This window comes from Orcinus orca, chromosome 11 (genome assembly GCF_937001465.1).
Source record: "Orcinus orca chromosome 11, mOrcOrc1.1, whole genome shotgun sequence".
Lineage (NCBI taxonomy): Eukaryota > Metazoa > Chordata > Mammalia > Artiodactyla > Delphinidae > Orcinus > Orcinus orca.
Genome location: NC_064569.1, coordinates 89,503,278 through 89,529,320, shown reverse-complemented (window position 1 = coordinate 89,529,320; position 26,043 = coordinate 89,503,278). Strand labels below are relative to the sequence as shown.

Here is a 26,043-nt window from a genome sequence, read left to right as displayed (position 1 = left end):
TTATACACATCAGTGTGTACATGTCAATCCCAGTTGCCCAATTAATCACACCACCATCCCCACCCCCCGGCCGCTTTCCCTGCTTGGTGTCCATACGTTTGTTCTCTACATCTGGGTCTCTATTTCTACCCTGCAAACCGGTTCATCTGTACCATTTTTCTAGGTTCCACATATATGCGTTAATATATGATATTTGTTTTTCTCTTTCTGACTTACTTCACTCTGTATGACAGTCTCTAGATCCATCCACGTCTCTACAAATGACCCAATTTCATTCCTTTTTATGGCTGAGTAATATTCCATTGTATATATGTACCACATCTTCTTTATCCATTCATCTGTCGATGGGCATTTAGGTTGCTTCCATGACCTGGCTATTGTAAATAGTGCTGCAGTGAACATTGGGGTGCATGTGTCTTTTTGAATTATGGTTTTCTTTGGGTATATGCCCAGTAGTGGGATTGCTGGATCATGTGGTAATTCAATTTTTAGTTTTTTAAGGAACCTCCATACTGTTCTCCATAGTGACTGTATCAATTTACATTCCCACCAACAGTGCAAGAGGGTTCCCTTTTCTCCACACCCTATCTAGCATTTGTTGTTTATAGATTTTCTGAAGAAGCCCATTCTAACTGGTGTGAGGTGATACCTCATCATAGTTTTGATTGGCATTTCTCTAATAATTAGTGATACAGAGCAGCTTTTCATGTGTTTCTTGGCCATCTGTATGTCTTCTTTGGAGAAATGTCTATTTAGGTCTTCTACCCATTTTTATACTGGGTTGTTTGTTTTTTTAATATCGGGCTGAATGAGCTGCTTATATATTTTGGAGATTAATCCTTTGTCCATTGATTTGCTTGCCAATATTTTTTCCCATTGTGAGGGCTGTCTTTTTGTCTTGTTTATGGTTTCCTTTGCTGTGCAAAAGCTTTGAAGTTTCATTAGGCCCCATTTGTTTATTTTTGTTTTTATTTCCATTACTCTAGAAGGTGGATCAAAAAAGATCTTGCTGTGATTTATGTCAAAGAGTGTTCTACCTATGTTTTCCTCTAAGAGTTTTATAGTGTCCTGTCTTACATTAAGGTCTTGAATCCATTTTGAGTTTATTTTTGTGTATGACGTTAGGGAGTATTCTAATTTCATTCTTTTACATGTAGCTGTCCAGTTTTCCCAGCACCACTTCTTGAAGAGACTGTCTTTTCTCCATTGTATATCCTTGTCTCCTTTGTCATAGATCAGTTGACCATAGGTGCGTGGGTTTATCTCTGGGCCTTCTATCTTGTTCCATTGGTCTATGTTTCTGTTTTTGTGCCAGTACCATATTGTCTTGATTACTGTAGCTTTGTAGAATAGTCTGAAGTCAGGGAGTCTCATTCCTCCCTCTCCGTTTTTTTCCCTCAAGACTGCTTTGGCTATTCGGGGTCTTTTGTGTCTCCATACAAATTTTAAGATTTTTTGTTCTAGTTCCATAAAAAATGCCATTGGTAATTTGATAGGGATTGCATTGAATCTGTAGATTGCTTTGGGTAGTATAGTCATTTTCACAATACTGATACGTCCAATCCAAGAACATGGTATATATCTTCACCTGTTGGTATCATCTTTAATTTCTTTCATCAGTATCTTATAGTTTTCTGCATACAGGTCTTTAGTCTCCCTAGGTAGGTTTATTCCTAGGTATTTTATTCTTTTTGTTGCAATGGCAAATGGGAGTGTTTCCTTAATTTCTCTTTCAGATTTTTCATCATTAGTGTATAGGAATGCAAGAGATTTCTGTGCATTAATTTTGTATCCTGCCACTTTACCAAGTTCATTGATTAGCTCTAGTAGTTTTCTGGTGGCATCTTTAGGACTCTCTATGTGTAGTATGTCATCTGCAAACAGTGACAGTTTACTTCTTCTTTTCCAATTTGTATTCCTTTTATTTCTTTTTCTTCTCTGATTGCTGTGGCTAGGACTTCCAAAACTATGTTGAATAATAGTGGTGAGAGTGGACATCCTTGTCTTTTTCCTGATCTTAGAGGAAATGCTTTCAGTTTTTCACCAGTGACAGTGATGTTTGAAGTGGGTTTGTTGTATATGGCCTTTATTATGTTGAGGTAGGTTCTCTCTATGCCCACTTTCTGGAGAGTTTTTATCATAAATGGGTGTTGAATTTTGTCAAAACCTTTTTCTGCATCTATTGAGATGATCATATGGTTTTTATTCTTCAATTTGTTAATATGGTGTATCACACTGACTGATTTGTGTATATTGAAGAATCCTTGCATCCCTGGGATAAATACCACTTGATCGTGGTGTATGATCCTTTTAATGTGTTGTTGGATTCTGTTTGCTAGTATTTTGTTGAGGATTTTTGCATCCATATTCATCAGTGATATTGGTCTGTAATTTTCTTTTTGTGTAGTATCTTTGTCTGGTTATGGTATCAGGGTGATGGTGGCCTCATAGAATGAGTTCAGGAGTGTTCCTTCCTCTGCAATTTTTGGGAAGAGTTTGAGAAGGATAGGTGTTAGCTCTTCTCTAAATGTTTGATAGCATTCACCTGTGAAGCCATCTGGTCCTGGACTTGTGTTTCTTGGAAGATTTTTAATTAGTTTCAATTTCATAACTTGTGATTGGTCTGTTCATATTTTCTACTTCTTCCAGGTTCAGTCTTGGAAGGTTATACCTTTCTAAGAATTTGTCCATTTCTTCCAGGTTGTCCATTTTATTGGCATAGTGTGCTTGTAGTAGTCTCTTAGGATGCTTTGTATTTCTGCTGTGTCTGTTGTAACTTCTCCTTTTTCATTTCTAATTTTATTGATTTGAGTCCTCTCCCTCTTTTTCTTGATGAGTCTGGCTAATGGTGTTTCAATTTTGTTTATCTTCTCAAAGAATCAGTTTTTAGTTTTATTGATCTTTGGTATTGTTTTCTTTGTTTCTATTTTGTTTATTTCTGCTCTGATCTTTATGATTTCTTTCCTACTACTAACTTTGGGTTTTGTTAGTTCTTCTTTCTCTAGTTCCTTTAGGTGTAAGGTTAGATTGTTTATTTGAAGTTTTTGTTGTTTCTTGAGATAGGCTTTTATAGCTATAAACTTCCCTCTTAGAAATGCTTTTGCTGCTTCCCATAGGTTTTGGATTGTCGTGTTTTCATTGTCATTTGTCTGTAGGTATTTTTTGATTTCCTCTTTGATTTCTTCAGCGATCTTTTGGTTATTTAGTAATGTATTGTTTAACCTCCATGTGTTTGTGTTTTTTACATTTTTTTCCCTGTAATTGATTTCTAATCTCATAGTGTGGTGGTCGGAAAAGATGCTTGATATGATTTCAGTTTTCTAAAATTTACTGAGGCTTGATTTGTGACCCAAGATGTGATCTATCCTGGAGAATGTTCCGTGCGCACTTGAGAAGTGTAATCTGCTGTTTCTGGATGGAATGTCCTGTAAATAGCAATTAATCTATCTAATCTGTTGTGTCATTTAAAGCTTCTGTTTCCTTATTTATATTCATTTTGGATGATCTGTCCATTGATGTAAGTGAGGTGTTAAAGTCCCCCACTATTATTGTGTTACTATCGATTTCCTCTTTTATAGCTGTTAACAAGTTGCCTTATAGTAGTGAGGTGCTCCTATGACGGGTGCATATATATTTATAATTGTTATATCTTCTTCTTGGATTGATCTCCTGATCATTATGTAGTGTCCTTCCTTGTTTCTTGTAACATTCTTTATTTTAGAGTCTATTTTATGTGATATGAGTATTGGTGCTCCAGCTTTCTTTTGATATCTATTTTCATGAAATACCTTTTTCTGTCCCCTCACTTTCAGTCTGAATGTGTCCTAGGTCTGAAGTGGGTCTCTTGTAGACAGCATATATATGGGTCTTGTGTTTGTATCCATTCAGCAAGCCTGTGTCTTTTGGTTGGAGCATTTAATCCATTCACGTTTAAGGTAATTATCGGTATGCATGTTCCTATGACCATTTTCTTAATTGTTTGGGGTTTGTTTTTGTAGGTCCTTTTCTTCTCTTGTGTTTCCCACTTAGAGAACTTCCTTTAGCATTTGTTGTAGAGCTGGTTTGGTGGTGCTGAATTCTCTTAGCTTTTGCTTGTCTGTAAAGCTTTTGATTTTTCCATTGAATCTGAATGAGATCCTTGCTGGGTAGAGTAATCTTGGTTGTAAGTTCTTCCCTTTCATCACTTTAAGTATATCATGGCACTCCCTTCTGGCTTGTAGAGTTTCTGCTGAGCAATCAGCTGTTAACCTTATGCGAGTTTCCTTGTGTGTTATTTGTCGTTTTTCCCTTGCTGCTTTCAATAATTTTTCTTTGTCTTTAATTTTTGCCAATTTGATTACTGTGTGTCTCAGCGTGTTTCTCCTTGGGCTTTTTCTGTATGGGACTCTCTGCGCTTCCTGGACTTGGGTGGCTATTTTGTTTTCCCATGTTAGGGAAGTTTTCGACTGTAGTCTCTTCAAATATTTTCTCTGGTCCTTTCTCTCTCTCTTCTCCTTCTGGGACCCCTATAATGCGAATATTGTTGCATTTAATGTTGTCCCAGAGGTCTCTTAGGCTGTCTTCATTTCTTTTCATTCTTTTTTCTGTTCCGCAGCAGTGAATTCAACCATTCTGTCTTCCAGGTCACTTATCCGTTCTTCTGCCTCAGTTATTCTGCTACTGATTCCTTCTAGTGTATTTTTCATTTCAGTTATTGTATTGTTCGTCTCTGTTTGTTTGTTCTTTAATTCTTCTAGGTCTTTGTTAAACATTTCTTGCATCCTTTTGATCTTTGCCTCCATTCTTTTTCCGAGGTCCTGGATCATCTTCACTATCATTATTCTGAATTCCTTTTCTGGAAGGTTGCCCATCTCCACTTCATTTAGTTGTTTTTCTGGGGTTTTCTCTTGTTCCTTCATCTGGTACACAGCCTTCTGCCTTTTCATCTTGTCTATCTTTCTGTGAATGTGGTTTTTGTTCCACAGGCTGCAGGATTGTAGTTCTTCTTGCTTCTGCTGTGTGTTGTAAAGCGTCTTAAAAAGTATTATTTAAATAGTAATGCCACTTGAGTTCCGGTCCATATATGTTCCTAGTTTCCTCTAAATTATAAATTCTTCTATAGCTTTTCCAATTATATTTCTGTCTATTGCACTTTTTTTTTTTTTTTTTTGAATGGGAGCAAACAGTGTTGATATGTTTGACCCTGGGAAAGAAAATAATTAGATTCAGTATGATGGCTTTAGTTTCCAACAGAAGGAAAATGCCCCCCTGGCAAAGCTGTTAGAATGAAATACTTAAGGAGAGCAGAGCCTGAGGTGTCTCTGCACTAGGTGTGTGTAACCTTTGGTCAGTTAATCCATCTTTCTGGGTCTCGGTTTTCTCATCTATAAAATGGGGAGGAAAAAATAGCACCTACCTCATAGGCTAGTTTGAGAATCAAACAAGTAAAAAAACACTGGAAGGTGCTTGATGCATAATAAGTGCTACTTACTGCTAGTTGCCTTTACCATAATTAAGTGAACTGTGAAAAAAAAAAAGTGATTTTAGTGTAATGGTACCTACCACCCGAAGGAGGATTAAATAGGTGGGTCTTTCAGGTTTAAAATACCCATGTGCCGTGTCAGTGAAGACCTTTTTGTTTAAATCTATTTTCTACCAAACCCTTTTGGGGTCGGGGAGGGTGGGAATGGCGAGAGATGAAACAATGTAAGTAAGGCTGCTCTTTGGTGTTCTGGAAGGGCGGTGGGGTCACGTCTGCCTGTGCTTGATCATCTTTGCTAGTCGCTTATTCTAGGGCGCTCTCATTTAAGGCTCACACCATCCCCCACTACAGAGGGCAGCGCTTATGTTATAGATGGACAAAATGAAGCTTCCCCAGAGACGGGGGCCTTGCCAAGGTCACAGCTAGTCAAGTGTGGTATCTGGATTTGCATCCAGATCTTTCTAAATGCACAGCCTCTCCTCGCAGCACTCCCTCTTCCTGAGAGATCACCAGCATTGCTGTGCTTCTCCTTCTTAGTGACTAGCGGCGTTTGTGTGTAGGGTTTGTTTCCCTAACTTCAGAATGGAAAACTTCCCTAGGGGGGACTTCTCAAGTCCACATCCTTTGTTTAAAGGGATTTTGCTTTTTCGGGTTTTACTTTCTCGTCCACACCCTCCAGCCCTGTGGTCTTTGATCTATTTCCAAAGAGGGTCATTTAGAAAATCCCGTCAGAGTGGTCACAGAAGAAAGCTTAGCCTTGACAGCTGAGGTTGGCTCTGTTGGGTGTTTATTGCCGGCAAGTTGCCGAACACAGATTCCTGAAGCTTGAGAGGGTCGCCTTTGGTTAGAATCTGATTCCGTTTATTTGTTCGACAGACAATTATCAGGCCCTGCAGGTGACAGGCGGTCGGCTAAGTGTCAGTGAATACAAGGTGAGTCAGACGGGGCACCTACCTTCTCGAAACACCAAGGCTGGTGCGGAAGGAAGACACTTAAACTGGACCATTGTCACATAGGGTTTAAGGGTTATGGCAGAGGGAAGGACACATTCAAGGGGACATTTAAACCAGGTCTTTGGTGGTCGTCCCTTCCTCGGGAATCTGCAGCCTTCTATAACTGCCTGCCGTGGCAGCTCTGCTCTGCGAAGGGGGCTCCACGTGGACTTTTCTCTCCACCTCCAGCCACTGTGATGTCTGTGTTGGGAGCTGTGAGGACATGAGATTGTATGGTCGGTTGGTTTTTAAATTTTTTCGTAAGTCACATGCCTTCCTGGTCAGGTACTCAGATGAAAGATCATTCGCCCTCTGCTCGGTCTGGGTTGACCTTCTGTGTCTTCTTTGAACCTGTCTCAGCCAGCCTTCTGCGTGGTCCACGATTGTCCCTCTGCAGGCTGGTTGTAGGTTGTCTGTCTGCTCCCCTCCGGTCTCTGCTTGTTTGAAATGTTTCATGCTTTTCTGGCAATCTTCTGTGAAAGGGTGGAAGCTATTAAGACAGTCCCTGTGGAGTGTTTCTAGGTTTTCCCCTGTGACTGAGATGTAGCCTCCTGCCCATGACGTTGGGGCCTCTCCGGTCTCCTTTCCCTTGAGTGTGTCGTCTGTTAGCCTTGCCCGCCTTCCGCAGTTCTCTCTGCCGGGAACACGGGGAGCTGTTTTGCCCTCTTGACTAAACATGGATGGGTCGGTACATTCATCTGTCCTCCCATAGAGGTCTGTGCAAATCTCTGTCATCACATTCTTGGGGTTCCTGTGGATGTTTTGTGTTGGTCTTTCTTGTTAGACAGTGTTCTTTAAAGCCAACCCTTACTCTGGTCACTTTTGAAAACACAGTACCTGGTTAGTGCTTGGTACATATAAGATGCTAACTAGGTGCTCTTTTTAATAAGTGTTTAGTCCAGGCTTCAAAACTCACCTAAACTATAAAATATATGCGTGCATGTATGCATGTGAGAGGGACAGAGATCTGTTATAGTTTGCATCATCCTGCATTTGTTTATTTTGTAGAGAGCTCTCTCAGTTTGGGTAGACTGCAAGGCTGCTGCATCATCTCTTGGGATGAAAGGTTAGCAGGAAATTGTAGATGAGTCGAACCAGTCTCAGGATCTGCAGGATATTTCTTTTGCAATTTGCATCCATTGACAGTGCTAAGAACTCAGCCCTTCCCTCTTTGCTCTTTCTTTCAGAAAGTATTATGAGGGAGGCCGAGGACTCCACGCTCCGGGCAGAGAAACGGCGCTGGGATTAGGGATTGCCACTTCCGAGAGGATGCTGGGAATCTGCAGAGGGAGACGGAAATTCCTGGCTGCCTCGTTGACTCTGCTCTGCATCCCAGCCATCACCTGGCTTTACCTGTTTGCTGGGAGCTTTGAAGGTAAGAAGGAAGCTTTCCCACAGGGAGAGGGATGGAGGGAGGAAGGAACCCTGGCTGTCCCAGAGTCCTAGGAAGAACCTCCAAATCTTCTAATCCCAGCTTCTCCTTCTGTAGAACAATGGAATTTTGATGCCCGATCACAGGAAAAGATTTGCCTAGGTTTACAGAGGGAATTAGAGGGCGTTAGTAATGGGAGGAGAAAAAGCTAAATACAGAAGCAAAAGTAAGGCGCCCCTGGATGCAGCAGCGTGGAGGAGGTTACACAAACGTCAGATAGCAGCTGTGCAGGCTGATCGCCGTGTCGATAAAGGGGAAAAGGTTGGGTCCTGGGGGGGTTACTTAGCTGTTTGTGGAGTAAGATGTTTCATTCATTCTTTCATCTATTCATTCACTTATCTGCACATTCAGCATTTTGCTACTGTTTAACATCTATGCTAAACCAGGTACTGGGAATCCGGTGATAACAGATTTGGACCTTCGGAGTGCAGTGAAGGAGACAGGTTAACATGTGATCTCTGTTCATTGCTGTATGTGATACTCTGTTAAGATAAGGCAAGCCCAGGGCGCTGGGGGAGAGGGTGACTGAGGCTGTCAGGCGGGCTGGGTACAGAAGATGAGTAGTGATGCTGACTGGCTGAGCACAGGAGCTCAGCAAAGGAGTCGCCTTCACTAAACAAATAACAAACGCTCATCCCTGCCGCGTTCCCGAAATCCACAGAAAAGACGAGTCTCACATCCTTCCAGCCAGCAGTTTCAAATGCAGTGCAGTGTTCTGAGTATCAAAGATGGTTTTCTAAGCTTCGGGGAGGGAAGGAGTGGCAGTGTTGAAGAGCACACTTTCTGTTTATTTACCCCAACACTTGAGTTAAAAATATATATATTTCTCTCAAGTGAAAATCTGTCTCCAGGAAGTCACTACTGTGTTTTTTTAAACATGTCCTTTATGCATAATTTTATCGACAGCTCAAGGCTACCTTTTAATTAGGAGTTCGCTGCCTGAGCTTTGCCCTGAGTTCGCCAGGCTGAATATAAACGAGGTGGAACTCTGTGCCTGCATAGCAGGGAAGGGCCCAGGGCCACACCCCTGTCCCTTTCCTGCCCCAGACATCCCTGGAGTAGTAGAGCTTTCATCTAAGCAGCTAGATAGATTATGCATGGCAGTGGAAGGTTGATTTTTGGCAAAGAGATCAGAGGGAGGAAGGTGAGTTGGTTTTGGCACTGGAAGAGGTAGAAGGAAGCATTCTCCAGGGATGATGGAAGAGACCCTGTGAAAGAAGGCCAAGAGCATCGGTACTGGCACAGGTTTAATACTCTAAAACATTGACTTTGCCAGTATAACTATAGTAATAATAGTATAACAACAATAGCAATAATGATGATAACAATATACACCGTAATATTTTGAGCATTTCTACATGCCTGGCGTTGTTGTAAGGACTTGACACCTGTTAACTCTTCCTCCACAATAATCCTATGTGGTGGGGACAGATGAGGAGGGCAAGGAAGATCAGCTTCAGTGATGTCCCCGAGGGCCCAAAGCCAGGCAAGATGTGGCCTGGATTATTGGACTTGAGAGCTGTAATACCGTGTTGTGGATTGGGCTTCGGTGGGGGTAGACTTTGGTGGGGGGCGAGGGGGGTGCTGACAAAGTGTCACATGATGTTTTTGGATGTGTGTGAGGGAAATTGTACAATTTTGATTTTTCACTCATTGGTAGAAACCCAGCATCAAATAATTTTGGCAAAAAGGCAATTTGGGGACTAATAAAAGTAGTAAGTTGAAAGGTAGCGCTAGCTTCAGGCAGGGTTGGATCCAGGGACTCCAATGATATTTTTGTAGCTCTGTCTCTCTACTTTCCTTTGCTCTACTTTTCTCTGCTATGGTTTCTTTCAGGAGTAGCTTTTCCTACCCAATGAAAGCTTTGGCTTACAACTTATCCTTACCAGCCCCTTGTAGAAGAAGGAGGACTTCCTCCCCCTAATTCTCCAGCATTACCTCTGATTGGATTGCCTCTGGTCACTCGTGGTCTGGAGAGCATTCACTGTGGTTGGGGGAGGCTAGTGAGGGCAGCCATGAGCCCTGTGCCTATTTCTGGTCACAGGGTAGAGAAGAGTTCCCTTAAGCATGTGGAGGGAAACTGGGGAGGGGTGGCCCCCAAAGGTAAATGGTGCAGTTCCCCAAAGAGGAGAAACTAGGAGTTGATCTGGGTTCTGGAGAATTCACACCTGGCTGTGCTTTGTGATGGGCTGATGTTGACTTGAAGGTCGCTTTACAGCATCACGCTCTCTGGTCCAGCCCTGGCCCATAGAGGGACTGTGCTCCTTGACTTTGAATGATTTTATTAGGCAGGCAGATAGATTGCATTAAGTAGGGGCTGGATGACGTGGATACATTAACAGAAGCTTCTAGCTAGAAAGATGAAGGTGACGGATTTCTTTTACCGGCTATCAGTTAATCCGCTGATTTCTTTGACCGGGCCCAGTTAGTCCACCGGTCCACTGCATTTATTTCTGGATGCTACACTTTAAGAACAGTCTAGACAGGTCAGCACATTTAGGAGAATATAGGTGAATGATCGTGTCAACTCAAACCTTGTTTCATACGAAATAGTGGAAAAAATGGGGCTGCCTTGGAGAAAAGCAAAGGCTCCAGGTGTACAGTATCAGCTTCAGTCAACAGTCAAAGGGCCGTCACCTGAAGGAGATCAGGCTTATCACTCTGATGGCCCCTGAGTCTATGGAGGGACGTGGCAGGGAGCCAGATGTCAAGCTCATCATGATAAGCGTCATTCTGTCCACTGCTGGGACGAGCTGCCCTGGGAGGGAGGGATGAGAGGTGTGCAAACAGAAGTGTGAGCGTCAGGAGCAATTGCACAGGGTGATCTGCCTGACCGGTCCTGACCCAGAGATCGTGAGACTAGAAGAGGCTGAGTGTTTATCCAGAGACAAAGGTTTCCTCCTCAGAGTTCCTGCCGGCTGCCCCAGGCATCGGTACACTTCCAAAAGAGCCTGCGGAGACATCCTTTTCTCTGTAGTTAAACATAACAACTTTTCAGTCCACTTACTGATACCCTTGAGTTTTCTGGTTCAAGGCAGGTGGAGCCATAAATAAGGGACAGAGTAGCTGCCTGGATTCATGGTAATGCTATTCAGGCTTTATGTGGGTGTATTTATTTTTCAACCCTGTTTAATTTCAATGGATCATCTGCTGAGAGCAGAGTCTAGAACTCTCCCTGAGATGTGGATGCTCTTAGCGTAAGGCTCTGGAGTCAGATTACACACAGAAGCACGATATATTGAGAGAGCACTGGCTGGGGTCAGGGTCTCAGGCTCTGAAATCAACTCAGCCAGAGTAGTTGGTGATTTGGGGCGTGATCATGCCTCTCTCTTCGCCTCTTCCTGCTTGAAACGACGTTGTAGAAATGAAGCTCACCTGTTGGTGCACTAACATTCTACACGCTTATGATTCTAAGCATTGGGTGTGAATGAATTGGAAATGAGCAGAATCTTCTCCAATTAATGGGAAATAGGACAGGAGGAGGGAATAGGCTTATTGTGATTTGCTCAGGAGTGTGGATCCAGGATCAGTGCATAAAAGTTACAGCGAAGCAGGACCTTTCTCAGTGTAAGAAAGAACGGTTGTTCTGACACATTTGCCAGGCGTTGGAGTGCACCATCTGGGAAAGCATTGAGATCCCCCTTCCCAGAGCTGTTTGTCAAAGGCCAACTGACCATTGGTGGAGGATGCTAATCAGGGGATTTTTTTTGCTGGTGCTTTAATCCCCGAAGTTCCTAAATGCTACTGACTTCATTTCTTCCCACACCCTCCTTTGTTCCTCCGCCATCTCCACGAACATCCCCAGCTACCCATGCTCCAGGCTCTAAGCCTTCATTCTCTTCGTTCTTCATTCCCTCCATCGCTTGGTCGCCATATCCTGTTGAATCTGATCTTGACCTCTTGCCTCTGTGTCTCTTGTTTCCTTCCTTTCAGCACCTCTGATGCCCTGGCTCAGCTGTCTGCGTTCATCCTTTGGCGTCAGGACTGACGTGGCAGCCATCCTCGTCTGCCCTCCGGCCCCATCTCCTCGCACCCTCCTCACATTCCCCATCCAGCCTCGCTAGACTTCCTTGATGCTGGTGTGCACTGCCCTCGGTCCTCTGGACTTCGCACATGTTGTTCCTTCCCCTCCTGTCTTTGCCTCACTGAGATCCTCCTGTCTCAGCTTAAACATGATTGCCCCTCACCCTTAACTCGCTGGCTTCCTCAGCTACCCCGTCCTGACACCGCCCCCGCTCCCCGCTGACTTCTCATCCTTTCTCCTCCCTCACACTCAGGGCACTTCGTTTTTCTTGTTTTTATAATTGCTGTCTTCACGACTGACTACAGGCATCAGGAGGGAAGTGGTTCACTCTGTCCATGCCTCCATCTCTAGCACCTACTACGTGCCAGGAGAACTGTTTGTTGAATGAGTGAATGAGCGAAGGAATGTGTACTCGTCTGTCTTTAAGTGCTGGCAGCTGTCTTCACTGCTTCCTGGATTAACTCCAGACTCCTTATCATGGCTCTGGGGTCTTTCACAGGCTTTCTCCCTTAGCTTATAATTTCTGTCTTCACTCAGGTGAGGGTGCCTCATCCAACACCCTGAGAAAACGCCTTCATTTTTGCTCTTTCTGCCCAGGATACAGTTCTCTGTTTCCACAACCCTTCCTCCCAGCCTGCACCTTCAGTGCCCATATTCAGTGTCATTTTCCTCTAATGTCTGATCCTATACGGAAACTTCTCTGGCAACACTCACCGAGGGATATTTTGCTTGTTTGGTGTCTTTCTAACCACTTGCCTGTGAGATTCTTGAGACAAGGGTCTGTTTTACTCATCATCACATTCCCACAGCCTGAGCATCACTCTGGCGGGTTCTTAGTAAATGTTGGCTGGAAAGGGTTCCGCTATTAAGGGCAGCGGGAGCCAGTGGTAGACGAGGGCTCTTCCTGGTGCTCTGGGCATCTCTGATTTTGAGACCTCAGGATATGGTGCCAGGAGCCTCACCTGCCTTCTGGTTGGGATGTTAATTCTGGGACTTGACTAGTTCTGCTTAAACACCCCTCCAACTTGAATTTAGAGCATGTCTGTTATTTTCTGCTAGAATCGCCTTTTCTCATGGGCATGAGAGTTTTGTTTGTGGGGTGTGGTTCTTTCTTTTCTGCCCATCAGGGAGATGGCGTTCAGCTGCTATTGAGTTAGCAGCAGGTGGAAAAGGGTGCTTTTCAGTGGTTCAGAAAATTGATCACACGTTGCCCTCTCATCATTTATAACCAGCTCTGCGCAGACGCTGCGCAGACGCTGTGCAGACGCTGTGCAGACGCTTCCTGTGGTCAGGGAGGTGGGCCGGCGAGGGTATGGGTGTTATTTAAAAGCAAATGTCTTCAGAGGCTGCAACGTCCAGAACATTTAAAAGCAGTGTCATGAACAGGCATAGGATATTAATTCCTAGCCGATTTCAGCCCGCACCCGCCTTTTGTTGTTCCTGAACCCTCTTCACTGTTCATGCGCTTCTTATCAACACAAACTCCTCCTGAAATGAATGGCTGGAGAGTCGTCACTATAAATTTCAACAGGAAGAAGTGAGGTCCTGACATTTGACCATTTTGAAGAGTTGCAGTGAGAACCAGCATTGTAAGTTAAAGCGTTTCTTTGTTTTATCGTCACAGGGGATCACGGGGCACGTGAACAGAAGAGTAGGGGAGATGCGGGCTTGACCAAACCTGACTGATTTCCCAGCCCTGCATCCCCTCTCCCCGTCCGTCAGCCCAGACACGGTGCCAGGAGGTCTGTGAACTCAGACCGTGCAAGGTCTGGCGGATAATGTGCTGGAGGTTTCATTAGCCCCTGAGGCTAGGCTGGTGGCAGCTTTGATGGCAGCCGAACTATTTTGCCTTTCTGCCAATGGCCCCGACTTAATACGGATATTACCATAGAAGGATGTTATGGGGTATAAGAACGTAGGATGCTGAATGCGAAATGAGATGGTAAGGGTAATATAAAAGTCATATTGATTTTTTTTTTTAAATAGATCAGAAATGAAGGGCTTTCTTAGCCAGTGCTTAATACCATCAGTGCCAGGCCTAAGCAAAAGCCTATAACGGATGAGAATGTGCAAGTGAGACTCTGCGAGTGGTGCCCTGCCACAGGGCACAGGGGCTGCGTGTGTCTGCGGTTCTTGCCTTGGGCGAAAAGGCATCTCTTCAAGGTCTTGGAATCTGAGAGGGCAGGGGAAGTCTATCACGATTTTATTTGGTTGTGAGTTGGTTGCTGAGGTAACCCCCACTTTTCTTACACCCAGCTTTTGATCTTAAAATCATATCGGTGATCCTGCTGGGGTGGAGAAAATGACCCTGATGTGTCAGTTGGCTGCATCTCCTGGAAGAGCTCATGGCAAGAGTCTTAGACCAGGAGTCAGGAAAACTGGTTTCCACTAATCCCAGCAGCTACCTTGTATTAGTTTCCAGTGGCTGCTGGAGCCAATTACCACAAATGTAGTGGCTTTAAAAAGCACACATTTATTATCTTAACAGTTTCAGAAGTCAGAAACCTAAAATGAGTCTCATTGGGCTAAAGCCAAGGTGCTGCCAGGGCTGGTTTCTCCTGGAGACCCCAGGAGAGAATTCATCTCCCGGCCTTTTTCATCTTCTAAAGGCTGCCGTTTTCCTCGGCTTGTGGCCCCTTCCTCCATCTCCAAGGCCAGAAGAGTAGCATCTTCAAATTACTCTTTCTGACTGTGATCTCTGCCTCTGTGGTCACATCTCCTTCTCTGATTGTGACCTTCCTGCCTCCCTCTTACAAGGACCCTTGTGATTACTTTGAGCCCATCTGGATAATCCAGGATAATTGTCCCATCTCAAAATCGTTAATTTAATCACACCTGCCAAGTCCCTTTGGCCAGGTAAGGTAACATAGTCACAGGTTGTGGGGATTAGGTTGTGGGCATACTTGGGGAACCATTATTAGGCCCTCCACACCCCTCCCCCCAAGTCCTATGCTTCTGCATCCCCTCCATCTTGTTATTGTTCTTTAGAGACAAAGTAAAGTGGTGTTGTACCATCTACTTTCTCACATGGACATCTTATCCTGCTCCAGGAGTTTTGGCTTCAATAATTTTGATTTGATACATGAATATCTAACAGGACTTAGCGCTCATGAAAAAGGCATTGTATTCAGACATGTTTGTCCGTTCAAACAATTTTGGATTATAATACATTGCCTGTAATAGGTGCTTCATCGGTAACCAGTGATAGGTTAAGGTTTTCTGAAATGAAAGGCCCAGAACCTCTGCTCTTTGGGGGTTCTGGTCTGAAAGTGATTTCATTTACTTTTTAGTTTCAGATACCAATTTAACAAACGGAGGGGGATTTCATCAACCTGTTGATGGTTAAGGAGGTCTGTTAATTTTAAGTAAATGAGAGCCACTTGTGTAACTACCTGGACCACTCTTTGGTGTTATCAGCCCAACATATCAGTTCTGTCCCCAGCCATCTACCAGAGAGAAATGTGTCTACATTAGCACAGAAGACGTGTTAAGAGCACTTTCACATCGGTGTGTGTGAAAGCCTGTCCACAGTGAAAATAAACACATAAATAGTGGCATATATATTCATATATATATGAAGTACAGCAGAGCCATGAAAATCTACTCACAGGTCATACTGCACAAAAGAAGACAGACACAAAAGAATAACTACTGTATGATTTGAATTATACGGGCAAACAGTAATCTAGGGGTGGAGGTGAGACTGGGACAGGACAAAAAGAAGCCTTTGGGGTGCTGGCAGTAACTGAATTTTTGCCCTTGTGATTATACAGGTGTGTTCACCTTGTGACATTTCATCCAGTTTTTCATTTGATTTGTTTACTTTCCTGTTTGTGTTTTATTTATTTATTTTTTAACCTCTGCAGGTCTTGAATAAGTACCTGAATTTGAAGAGCTGGTGTGGGTCTTGCATTCTTTTCAGATGAGACGGATTTTATTAACCTTTGGGATTTAAGAATCTATGTCACTGTTTAACCTTGAAATTCAAATGCTTTTTAAGCATGGGACTTCTCTTTGGAGATAGATGTTTAACATTTCCGTGTAACCACATTTCCATTTTTTCTTCCTTCTATACCTCACCATTTGGACATGTATTCCCCCTGTGAGGGTCTGATAACAGCTCTGACTGCAAGATCGGAAATTTGCCCATAAAACCCTAATTCTGAAAGAGCGTTTTCATCAATTTGAAACAAGACCCGTATTCCTACCAGAAGTCTGGCAATGACATAGCTCCAATTAATATTAAAATGATATTATTTCATAATATGGACACCAAACCACATCGGATAAACATTCCCATCTGCATTAGTCAGTAAACATCTTCATAAAGCCGTGGTGCCTGGAAAACAAAGAAAACTTTTACTGTATTGTAGGAGATAGGAAAACATGAAAAGGCTATGTACTATGTAAACTATAACTGTAATGGAAGCAATAGCAATATCTGTTTATTGCTTGTTAAGCAGTAATAGGCTGCTTCTGGCCTGCAGGTGTGTTGGGTTTGGCCTGCCAACTGCCTTTACCATTTTTGAATTCATTATCAACAGTTAAAAATTTGGAGATTGCACATAAAAATCATGATATCTGGCTTTTCTTAATAAAATGGAAATATCTAGCAAACTGGACCCTCATTTCATGATAGCACCCATTGGCTGGAGCTGAGTAGTAGCTGTTCCTTTGCCCAGTGTGTGGATGAATCACTTTGTCATGGTCCCTGCCCTCCCTGGTTGTCCCGTGCTCAGAGCTGAATTGAGAAGAAAGAGCCCTTGGTCTTTGCTTACCTCACTTGCTACCCCGGTCGGGCTCACGTTAACTTTTTTTTTTTTAAAACACTTTATTGGAGTATAATTGCTTTACAATGGTGTGTTAGTTTCTGCTGTATAAAAAAGTGAATCAGCTATATGTATACATATATCCCCATATCCCCTGCGTCTTGGGTCTCCCTCCCAGCCTCCCTATCCCACCCCTCTAGGTGGTCACAAAGCACCGAGCTGATCTCCCTGTGCTATGCAGCTGCTTCCCACTAGCTGTTTTACATTTGGTAGATTATATATGTCCATGCCACTCTCTCACTTTGTCCTAGCTTACCCTTCCCCCTCCCCGTGTCCTCAAGTCCATTCTCTGCGTCTGCATCTTTATTCCTGTCCTGCACCTAGGTTCTTCAAAACCATTATTATTTTTTTTTAGATTCCATATATATGTGTTAGCATACGGTATTTGTTTTTCTCTCTGACTTGCTTCACTCTGTATGACATACTCTAGGTCCATCCACCTCACTACAAATAACTCAACTTCATTTTTTATGGCTGAGTAATATTCCATTGTATATATGTGCCACATCTTCTTTATCCATTCATCTGTCGATGGACACTTAGGTGGCTGCCATGTCCTGGCTATTGTAAATAGAGCTGCAATGAACATTTTGGTACATGACTCTTTTTGAATTATGGTTTTCTCAGGGTATATGCCCAGTAGATTGCTGGGTCGTATGGTAGTTCTGTTTTTAGTTTTTTAAGGAATCTCCATATTGTTCTCCATAGTGGCTGTATTAGTTTACATTCCCACCAACAGTGCAAGAGGGTTCCCTATTCTCCATACCCTGTCCAGCATTTATTGTTCGTAGATTCCTTGATGATGGCCATTCTGACTGGTGTGAGGTGATACCTCATTGTAGTTTTGATTTGCATTTCTCTAATGATTAGAGATGTTGAGCATTCGTTCATGTGTCTTTTGGCAATCTGTATACCTTCTTTGGAGAAATGTGTATTTAGATCTTCTGCCCATTTTTGGACTGGGTTGTTTGTATTTTTTTTTTTTTTTTTTTTTTTTTTTGCAGTACGCGGGCCTCTCACTGTTGTGGCCTCTCCCGTTGTGGAGCACAGGCTCTGGACGCGCAGGCTCAGCGGCCATGGCTCACGGGCCCAGCCACTCCACGGCATGTGGGATCTTCCCGGACCGGGGCACGAACCCGTGTCCCCTGCATCGGCAGGCGGACTCTCAACCGCTGCGCCACCAGGGAAGCCCGGGTTGTTTGTCTTTTGATATTGAGCTGCATGAGCTGCCTGTATATTGGGAGAGTAATACTTTGTCAGTTGCTTCATTTGCAAATATTTTCTCCCATTCTGAGGGTTGTCTTTTCGTCTGGTTTATGGTTTCCTTTGCTGTGCAAAAGCTTTTAAGTTTCATTAGGTCCCTTTTGCTTATTTTTGTTTTTATTTCCATTTCTGTAGGAGGTGGGTCAAAAAGGATCTTGCTGTGATGTATGTCATATAATGTTCTGCCTATGTTTTCCTCTAAGAGTTTTATAGTGTCTGGCGTTACATTTAGGTCTTTAATCCATTTTGAGTTTATTTTTGTGTATGGTGTTAGGAAGTGTTCTAATTTCATTCTTTTACATGTAGCTGTCCAGTTTTCCCAGCACCACTTATTGAAGAGGCTGTCTTTTCTCCATTATATATTCTAGCCTTCTTTATCAAAGGTAAGGTGACCATATGTGTGTGGGTTTATCTCTGGGCTTTCCATCCTGTTCCATTGATCTATATTTCTGTTTTTGTGCCAGTACCGTACTGTCTTGATTACTGTAGCTTTGCAGTATAGTGTGAAGTCAGGGAGTCTGATTCCTCCAGCTCCGTTTTTCTTTCTCCAGATTGCTTTGGCTATTCGGGCTCTTTTGTGTTTCCATACAAATTGTGAACTATTTTGTCCTAGTTCTGTGAAAAATGCCCTTGGTAGTTTGATAGGGATTACATTGAATCTGTAGTTTGCTTTGGGTAGTATAGTCATTTTCACAATACTGATTCTTCGAATCCAAGAACATGGTATATCTCTCCATCTGTTTGTATCATCTTTAATTTCTTTCATCAGTGTCTCATATTTTTCTGCATACAGGTCTTTTGTCTCCTTAGGTAGGTTTATTCCTAGGTATTTTATTCTTTTTGTTGCAACGGTAAATGGGAGTGTTTCCTTAATTTCTCTTTCAGATTTTTCATTAGTGTATAGGAATGCAAGGGATTTCTGTGCATTAATTTTATATCCTGCTACTTTACCAAATTCATTGATTAGCTCTAGTAGTTTTCTGGTAGCATCTTCGGGATTCTCTATGTGTAGTATCATGTCATCTGCAAACAGTGACAGTTTTAATTCTTTTCTGATTTGGATTCCTTTTATTTCTTTTTCTTCTGATTGCTGTGGCTAAAACTTACAAAACTATGTTGAATAATAGTGGTGAGAGTGGGCAACCTTGTCTTGTTCTTGATCTTAGTGGAAATGGTTTCAGTTTTTCACCATGGAGAACACTGTTGGCTGTGGGTTTGTTATATAAGGCTTTTATTATGTTGATGTAAGTTCCCTCTATGCCTACTTTCTGGAGAGTTTTTATCATAACTGGGTGTTGAATTTTGTCAGAAGCCTTTTCTGCATCTGTTGAGATTATCATATGGTTTTTATTCTTCAGTTTGTTCCTATGATTTATCACATTGATTGATTTGTGTATATTGAAGAATCCTTGCATTCCTGGAATAAACCCCACTTGATCATGGTGTATGACCCTTTTAAGGTGCTGTTGGAACCTGTTTGCTAATATTTTGTTGAGGATTTTTACATCTGTGTTCATCAGTGATATTGGTTTGTAGTGTTTTTGTGTGTGCGTGTGGAAAATCTTTGTCTGGTTTTGGTATCAGGGTGATGGTGGCCTGGTAGAATGAGTTTGGGAGTGTTCCTCCCTTTGCTATATTTTGGAAGAGTTTGAGAAGGATAGGTGTTACCTCTTCTGTAAATGTTTGATAGAATTCACCTGTGAAGGCATCTAGTCCCGGGCTTTGGTTTGTTGGAAGATTTTTTTTTTTTTTTTTTGTGGTTCGCGGGCCTCTCACTGTTGAGGCCTCTCCCGTTGTGGAGCACAGGCTCTGGACGCGCAGGCTCAGCGGCCATGGCTCACGGGCCCAGCCGCTTTGCGGCATGTGGGATCTTCCCAGATCGGGGCACGAACCCGTGTCCCCTGCATCGGCAGGCGGGCTCTCAACCACTGCGCCACCAGAGAAGCCCTGTTACAATTGTTATATCTTCTTCTTGGATTGATCTCTTGATCATCGTTTAGTGTCCTTCTTTGTCTTTTGTAATGGTCTTTATTTTAAAGTCTATTTTGTCTGATATGAGAATTGCTGCTCCAGCTTTCTTTTGATTTCCATTTTCATGGAATACCTTTTTCCATCCTCTCACTTTCAGTCTGTATGTGTCCCTAGGTCTGAAGTGGGTCTCTTGTAGACAGCATATATACGGGTCTTATTTTTGTATGCATTGAGCCAGTCTGTGTGTTTTGGTTGGAGCATTTAATCTATTTACATTTAAGGTAGTTATTGATATGTGTCTTCCTATTACCATTTTCTTAATTGTTTTGGGTTTGTTATTGTAGGTCTTTTCCTTCTCTTGTGTTTCTTGCCTAGAGAAGTTCCTTTAGGATTTGTTGTAAAGCTGGTTTGGTTGTGCTGAATTCTCTTAGCTTCTGCTTCTATGTGAAGCTTTTAATATCTCCGTTGAATCTGAATGAGATCCTTGCTGGGTAGAGTAATCTTGGTTGTAGGTTTTTCTGTTTCATCACTTTAAATATGTCTTACCACTCCCTTCTGGCTTGCAGAGTTTCTGCTGAAAGATTAGTTGTTAACTTTTTGGGGATTCCCTTGTACGTTACTTGTTGTTTTTCCCTTGCTGCTTTTAATATTTTTTCTTTGTATTTAATTTTTGGTAGTTTGATTAATATGTGTCTTGGTGTGTTTCTCCTTGGATATGTCCTGTATGTGACTGTGCTTCCTGGACTTGATTGACTATTTCCTTTCCCATATTAGGAAGTTTTCAACTATAATCTCTTCAAATATTTTCTCAGTCCCTTTCTTTTTCTCTTCTTCTTCTGGAACCCTATAATTCGAATGTTGGTGCATTTAATGTTGTCCAGATGTCTCTGTGATTGTCTTCAATTGTTTTCATTCTTTTTTCTTTATTCTGCTCTGCGGTAGTTATTTCCACTATTTTATCTTCCAGGTCACTTATCCGTTCTTCTGCCTCAGTTATTCTGCCATTGATTCCTTCTAGAGAATTTTAAATTTCATTTATTGTGTTGTTCATCATTGTTTGCTGTTTAGTTCTTCTAGGTCCTTGTTAAATGTTTCTTTTATTTTCTCCATTCTGTTTCCAAGATTTTCGATCATCTTTACTGTCATTTCTCTGAATTCTTTCTCAGGTAGATTGCCTATTTCCTGTTTATTTGTTTGGTCTGGTGGGTCTTTACCTTGCTCCTTCATCTGCTGTGTGTTTCTCTGTCCTCTCATTTTACTTAATTTACTGTGTTTGGGGTCTCCTTTTCACAGGGTGCAGGTTCGCAGTTCCCATTGTTTTCGGTGTCTGCCCCCAGTGGGTAAGGTTGGTTCAGTGGGTTGTGTAGGCTTCCTGGTGGAGGGGACTTGTGCCTGTGTTCTGGTGGATGAGGCTGGATCTTGTCTTTCTGGTGGGCAGGACTGTGTCCGGTGGTGTGTTTTGGGTTGTCTGTGAACTTAGTATGATTTTAGGCAGCCTCTCTGCTAATGGGTGGTGTTGTGTTCTTGTCTTGCTAGTTGCTTGGCATGGGGTGTCCAGCACTGTAGCTTGCTGGTCGTTGAGTGGATCTGGGTCTTAGCGTTGAGATGGAGATCTCTGGGAGAGCTCTTGCCGATTGATATTACGAGGGGCTGGGAGGTCTTTGGTGGACCAGTGCCCTACACTTGGCTCTCCCACCTCGGAGGCTCAGGCCTGACACCTGGCTGGAGCACCAAGACCCTGGTAACCACCTGGCTGGTGCTGGGTGACTGTGGATTCCACACAAAGACTGAATGAAAAGGTGAAAAGCTGAGCAGAGTTTTCATTAGTGTGTGGAACTTTGTCTGTGCTTCATATCTCCTTTATTCTAGGGCCAAAGCTGAAGAGGTAGCTCTCTCATTTGCATGGCAGAGGTGAAAGGGCCGTGTTAACTTCTTGCATTTGCACGTCTGGGCTTACTTACTGTCTGCCTCGGGCTGGGCTAGGTAGTTTACGTACGTGATCTCGTTTTTTCCTCCAAACACTTTCACGCTTGTCCCATTTTATAGATGAGGAAGCAGGCTGAGGGATCTTCAAGTCTTTGGCCAAGGTCATCTAGGTTGTACGTAAGGGAGCTGTTATTGGAACCCAGGCTGTGCCTGTAAAGAGCCTGCAAACTGCTCTCTCCCAACAACTTGCAGATATAGAAACAACTGGTGGGTGACAGTTTAAAGTGAAAATGCTTAAGTTCCAGACAAGGACAAGACAAACCCTGAGACGGGAACGGGGGCCATCTTGGACGAGAAGGCAGACCATGTTCTGTGGCTGACGGTGTTATCATAAGCCAGTAATAGGCAGAAAATTCAGTTAAACCCTTAATGCAATTTGTATTTTGTTTCTGCCATAGACTCATACAATTATGAGTAGGAGTGGACGGTAGGAATCATCTAGGCAGGCTTACAACCTAAGCAGATCAAGCCTTTGAAAACTACCCAAGGACTTTACCTAGAGCAGGAGCTGATGGTGGGGGAGCGTGTCCCTAAATGACAGGTGACACTTAAATCACAGGGTGACAATAGACAAATTGCTTAACATCACTGCTGGTTGGTTTCTCCTCCACGAGAAGGGGAACAAACTGTGTACCTCATACACATGTTAACAGGCTAAGTACAGTACATGTTATAGAATGGCAGTAAGTGTTGCTTTTCTTCCCCTCTCTTATTTTCCAAGAATGTTGGAAGGTCATCCTAGGAAAGATGCCAAAGATCACCCACCTGGTCTAAACAAGGTCACTGAGGCAGCCAAGGTCTAGAGCATGTGACCGAATGAACTAAGGTCAAAGCCTCAGCCAGTGGTGTAATTGGAATCACCACCTGATTCACTGCTTGATACTGATGTGTCCGTTAACATTTTTAGTAAAGGCAAAAGGTGAATGCCCCATTTGTTCATTTCTATCCATCTGTATTTCCAGACATTTGCAGTTAGAAAGCAGGGGGTTAGGAGGGAGGAGGCAAGGAGACACAGACATATATTGTAACTGTAGTCATAAATACACCTGCAGGCAATCATGAACCCATCGGCCACATTTGGGGAAAGTTAGTTCACACAGGTGACCTGTTGTGAGAACATTTAAAGAGTCACAAAGAGGAAAGGACCATCCTCTGAAGCAAAGTGGAATCACTTCTCTAAAGATTTTTCTGATGGGGTGTAGCTGAATCAGTACACTTTATTCAAATTCCCAAACCCCCTGTTAAATGCTGTGTGTCCTCAGCTGAGTAACTTAACCTCTCTGAGCTCAAACTGTCTCTTCCAAAGTTGGAGGTGCTGCTTCCTACTTAAGAGGGGTTTTGTGCAGATGAAAAGGAGTCCATCGTGCCTAGCGGAGAGTAGATTTACAGAGTCACTTTGTGTTCAGCTGGGTTTTATATGCTGACTGCTCTCCGAAGCAAGAAATTGCTTAAGGAATCAACAGAGTTGAGTGTTTAATATCGCACTGTTTGGAAGAAACCTGAAAATGCAAGGTTCCTTCTCTTTCTAGGGTGGGCTCTTCAGATAGTGGGTATTTGTCATTTTTGCCCCAGCAGAGGGCACTCCATGCCCCATCTGCTGCCCATCATGACTTCTCTTGGTGCACAGCCAGTGCTGGGTGTTGAAGCTTGCAGTGACATCCCAGAAGGAAGTGTCTCCATTGCACCAATGGGTAGCAATTACAGGTAGGCAGCAGGATGGTGTTGAATCCGAGCTCTCCCGTATACATTTAAACAGTCCTCCCACAAGCCCATCAGGGAGGGAGGGTGTTCTGTTTCCCAGATGAGGTGGCTGAGCTTCAGACTCCTTAGTGCATCACCCACGGTGGTTCATTCCCTTCAGCAAACACCATCAGTCACTGTTTCAGGACATCGGGGACAGAGCTGTGAATTACAGGAGCGTGTAATGTCCTGTCTAGTGCAGGAAGAGAGATGATTCACAGACAGATTCATACTCTGCTGAGTGGTGATCCATGCTACAAAGAGAAAGCAGAAGAGGCTTGTTGAGGAATGGGGAGGGGGAAAGTGCTTTTGATAGCGTGGTCTGGACAGGGCTCTCTGGTGATGTTTAAGAAGAGCCAGGCAGAGATCGGGAGGAAAAGCGTTTCAGGCAGAGGGAATAGCAGAATGTGGAGAGCACTTGGTACCTTTGCAGAAGAACAGGGAGGAAACAGGGCGGCCAGAGGGAAGGGAGAGGAGGAAGCGGGGTGGACGCAGCCAGGAAAGGTGTAGGACCCATCTCACAGGCCTTGGGACAGGGTCTTGGAACCTGTGTTCTGAATTCTCTTTCTTCATCCTGTCTCTTCCATGGGAAGCAAGCCATCTGGACTTGCCTTTGGCTGCTAACCTAGGACGAACCTAAGAGTATTTCCTCCTCCAGCCCGTAAGGAAGTCACCTGGATCTCTGGTTCCAGAATTGCTAGATGATAAGAATCACCTGGGCACCTGCTGACCCTGCAGATGCTCAGCCCACCCGGGACCGCTACTTAGGGAAAATACAGTGCCAGGGCCCCGGCCCAGGTTTGCTAAATGGGAGTCTGCAGGGGAGGTTCCCAGGTATCTGCATTTTTAACAAGGGCCTCAGGTGATCCTTACCTTCTGGCCAGTTTGAGAAGTTTGCCCTGGCTAAAGTGAAGCCTCTGGGTGGCTGATCTCAGCTCCCCTCCTCAGCCCCCGGCCTCTAGGACTTGAATTTAATAAGGTTGAATCAGGTAGGTGATGACAGCACTGACTGAGTGCCTGCTGTTTGTCTCACAAAGCAGCTTTATCTCCTTTGACATTTAAATCTTAGTCCTGGGCTTCCCTGGTGGCGCAGTGGTTGAGAGTCCGCCTGCCGATGCAGAGGACACGGGTTCGTGCCCCGGTCCGGGAAGATCCCACGTGCTGCGGAGCGGCTGGGCCCGTGAGCCGTGGCCGCTGAGCCCGTGCGTCTGGAGCCTGTGAAAAAAAAAACTTAGTCCTCACAACCAAGTTCCTGAGGGTGATATTATCATCCTCACCTAATGTATCGTTTGTGCTTCTGTTAATCCCGAGTGTGGAACTGCACCTCACTTACATAACTCACCTCCTTTTCAGAGCTGTTGTGCAGCCTTAATGGTGTGTATTAGAAAAGCGCCTGGTGCATAATGAGTGCTGGATAAATTGTTATTAGTATTTACTGTGATTTCTACACCCTTCAGATGGTGAGGCCTTGCCTTTCTGTAGTCAACGCTGAATCCTTAGTCTTTGGCACGATACCTGGAATAAAGTAGATGCTTACTAGGTGTTGAAGTGCCGGCAATGAGGATGCTATTAGCTCCTCTTTATGGAGCATTTAAATCCTTGACTTGCATTAACTCATGTGTTCCTCAGAACTGCCCTATAAAGTGGGTACTGATATTCCCATTTTACAGATGAGGAAAATGAGGCACAGCCAAGTTCAAAAATCAGTTCGAGGTTCCAGAGCTAGGAAGTGGTAGAGTTAAGATTTAACCCAGGCGGTCCTGTTCACCAAGATCTAGCCGAGGTTCCATTGACCTCTTAAGTTGGCATTACTGATCTTCCTCTTTTCGGTGTAAGATTCCTTCCTTCTGCTCTGTTCTCCAAGGAGATTGGGACAAGTTGGTCATTTCCTGTGTATAAATAACCCTTCACATACACTTGGAAAAGGTACTAGATTCAAACTTCTCCAGGCCAGGTGGGCTCAGTTGTGCTGACTTTTCAGACCATGGCTTTTCTCTGCTTGCCTTCTGGGCTTCTGCCAGGTGCCTCTGTCCCGGTTACTGATTGGCCAGGCTTCAGGCACAGGTAAGGGTCAGTCCTTTCTGAGCAGGAAGGTAACTGGGCCCTCGGCTTCCCTTCCCAGGAGCCGTACCTGTGATGTATGCTCCCTAGGATGCTGTGCCTGGCTCACTCCACAGAGATTTGGGGCAGTTGGGTTTCCAGAGCTCTTGAAGTCAGCAATCCAGAAATGAACGCAGGCACACCTTCGTGCCGGGAGAGGCTGGGCACACCTGGGGGCTCGTTCTGGGGCAGCAGTGAGGGAGAAGGGTCAGGAGAGAGAGGAACATCTCACACACGGCTGTATT

At 43.7% G+C, this 26,043-nt stretch overlaps 1 protein-coding gene across 1 annotated transcript in view; it reads left to right on the top strand.

Annotated features, from left to right (window-relative positions):
• LARGE1 (LARGE xylosyl- and glucuronyltransferase 1) overlaps positions 1 to 26,043 on the top strand; it is a 585,040-nt gene that overhangs the window by 144,359 nt on the left and 414,638 nt on the right. Inside the window, exon 2 of the mRNA XM_004269399.4 lies at positions 7,641 to 7,828. Within this exon, the coding sequence (XP_004269447.1) occupies positions 7,723 to 7,828 (106 nt within the window). The 5' untranslated portion in view covers positions 7,641 to 7,722. The remainder of the gene's footprint in view (positions 1 to 7,640; positions 7,829 to 26,043) is intronic.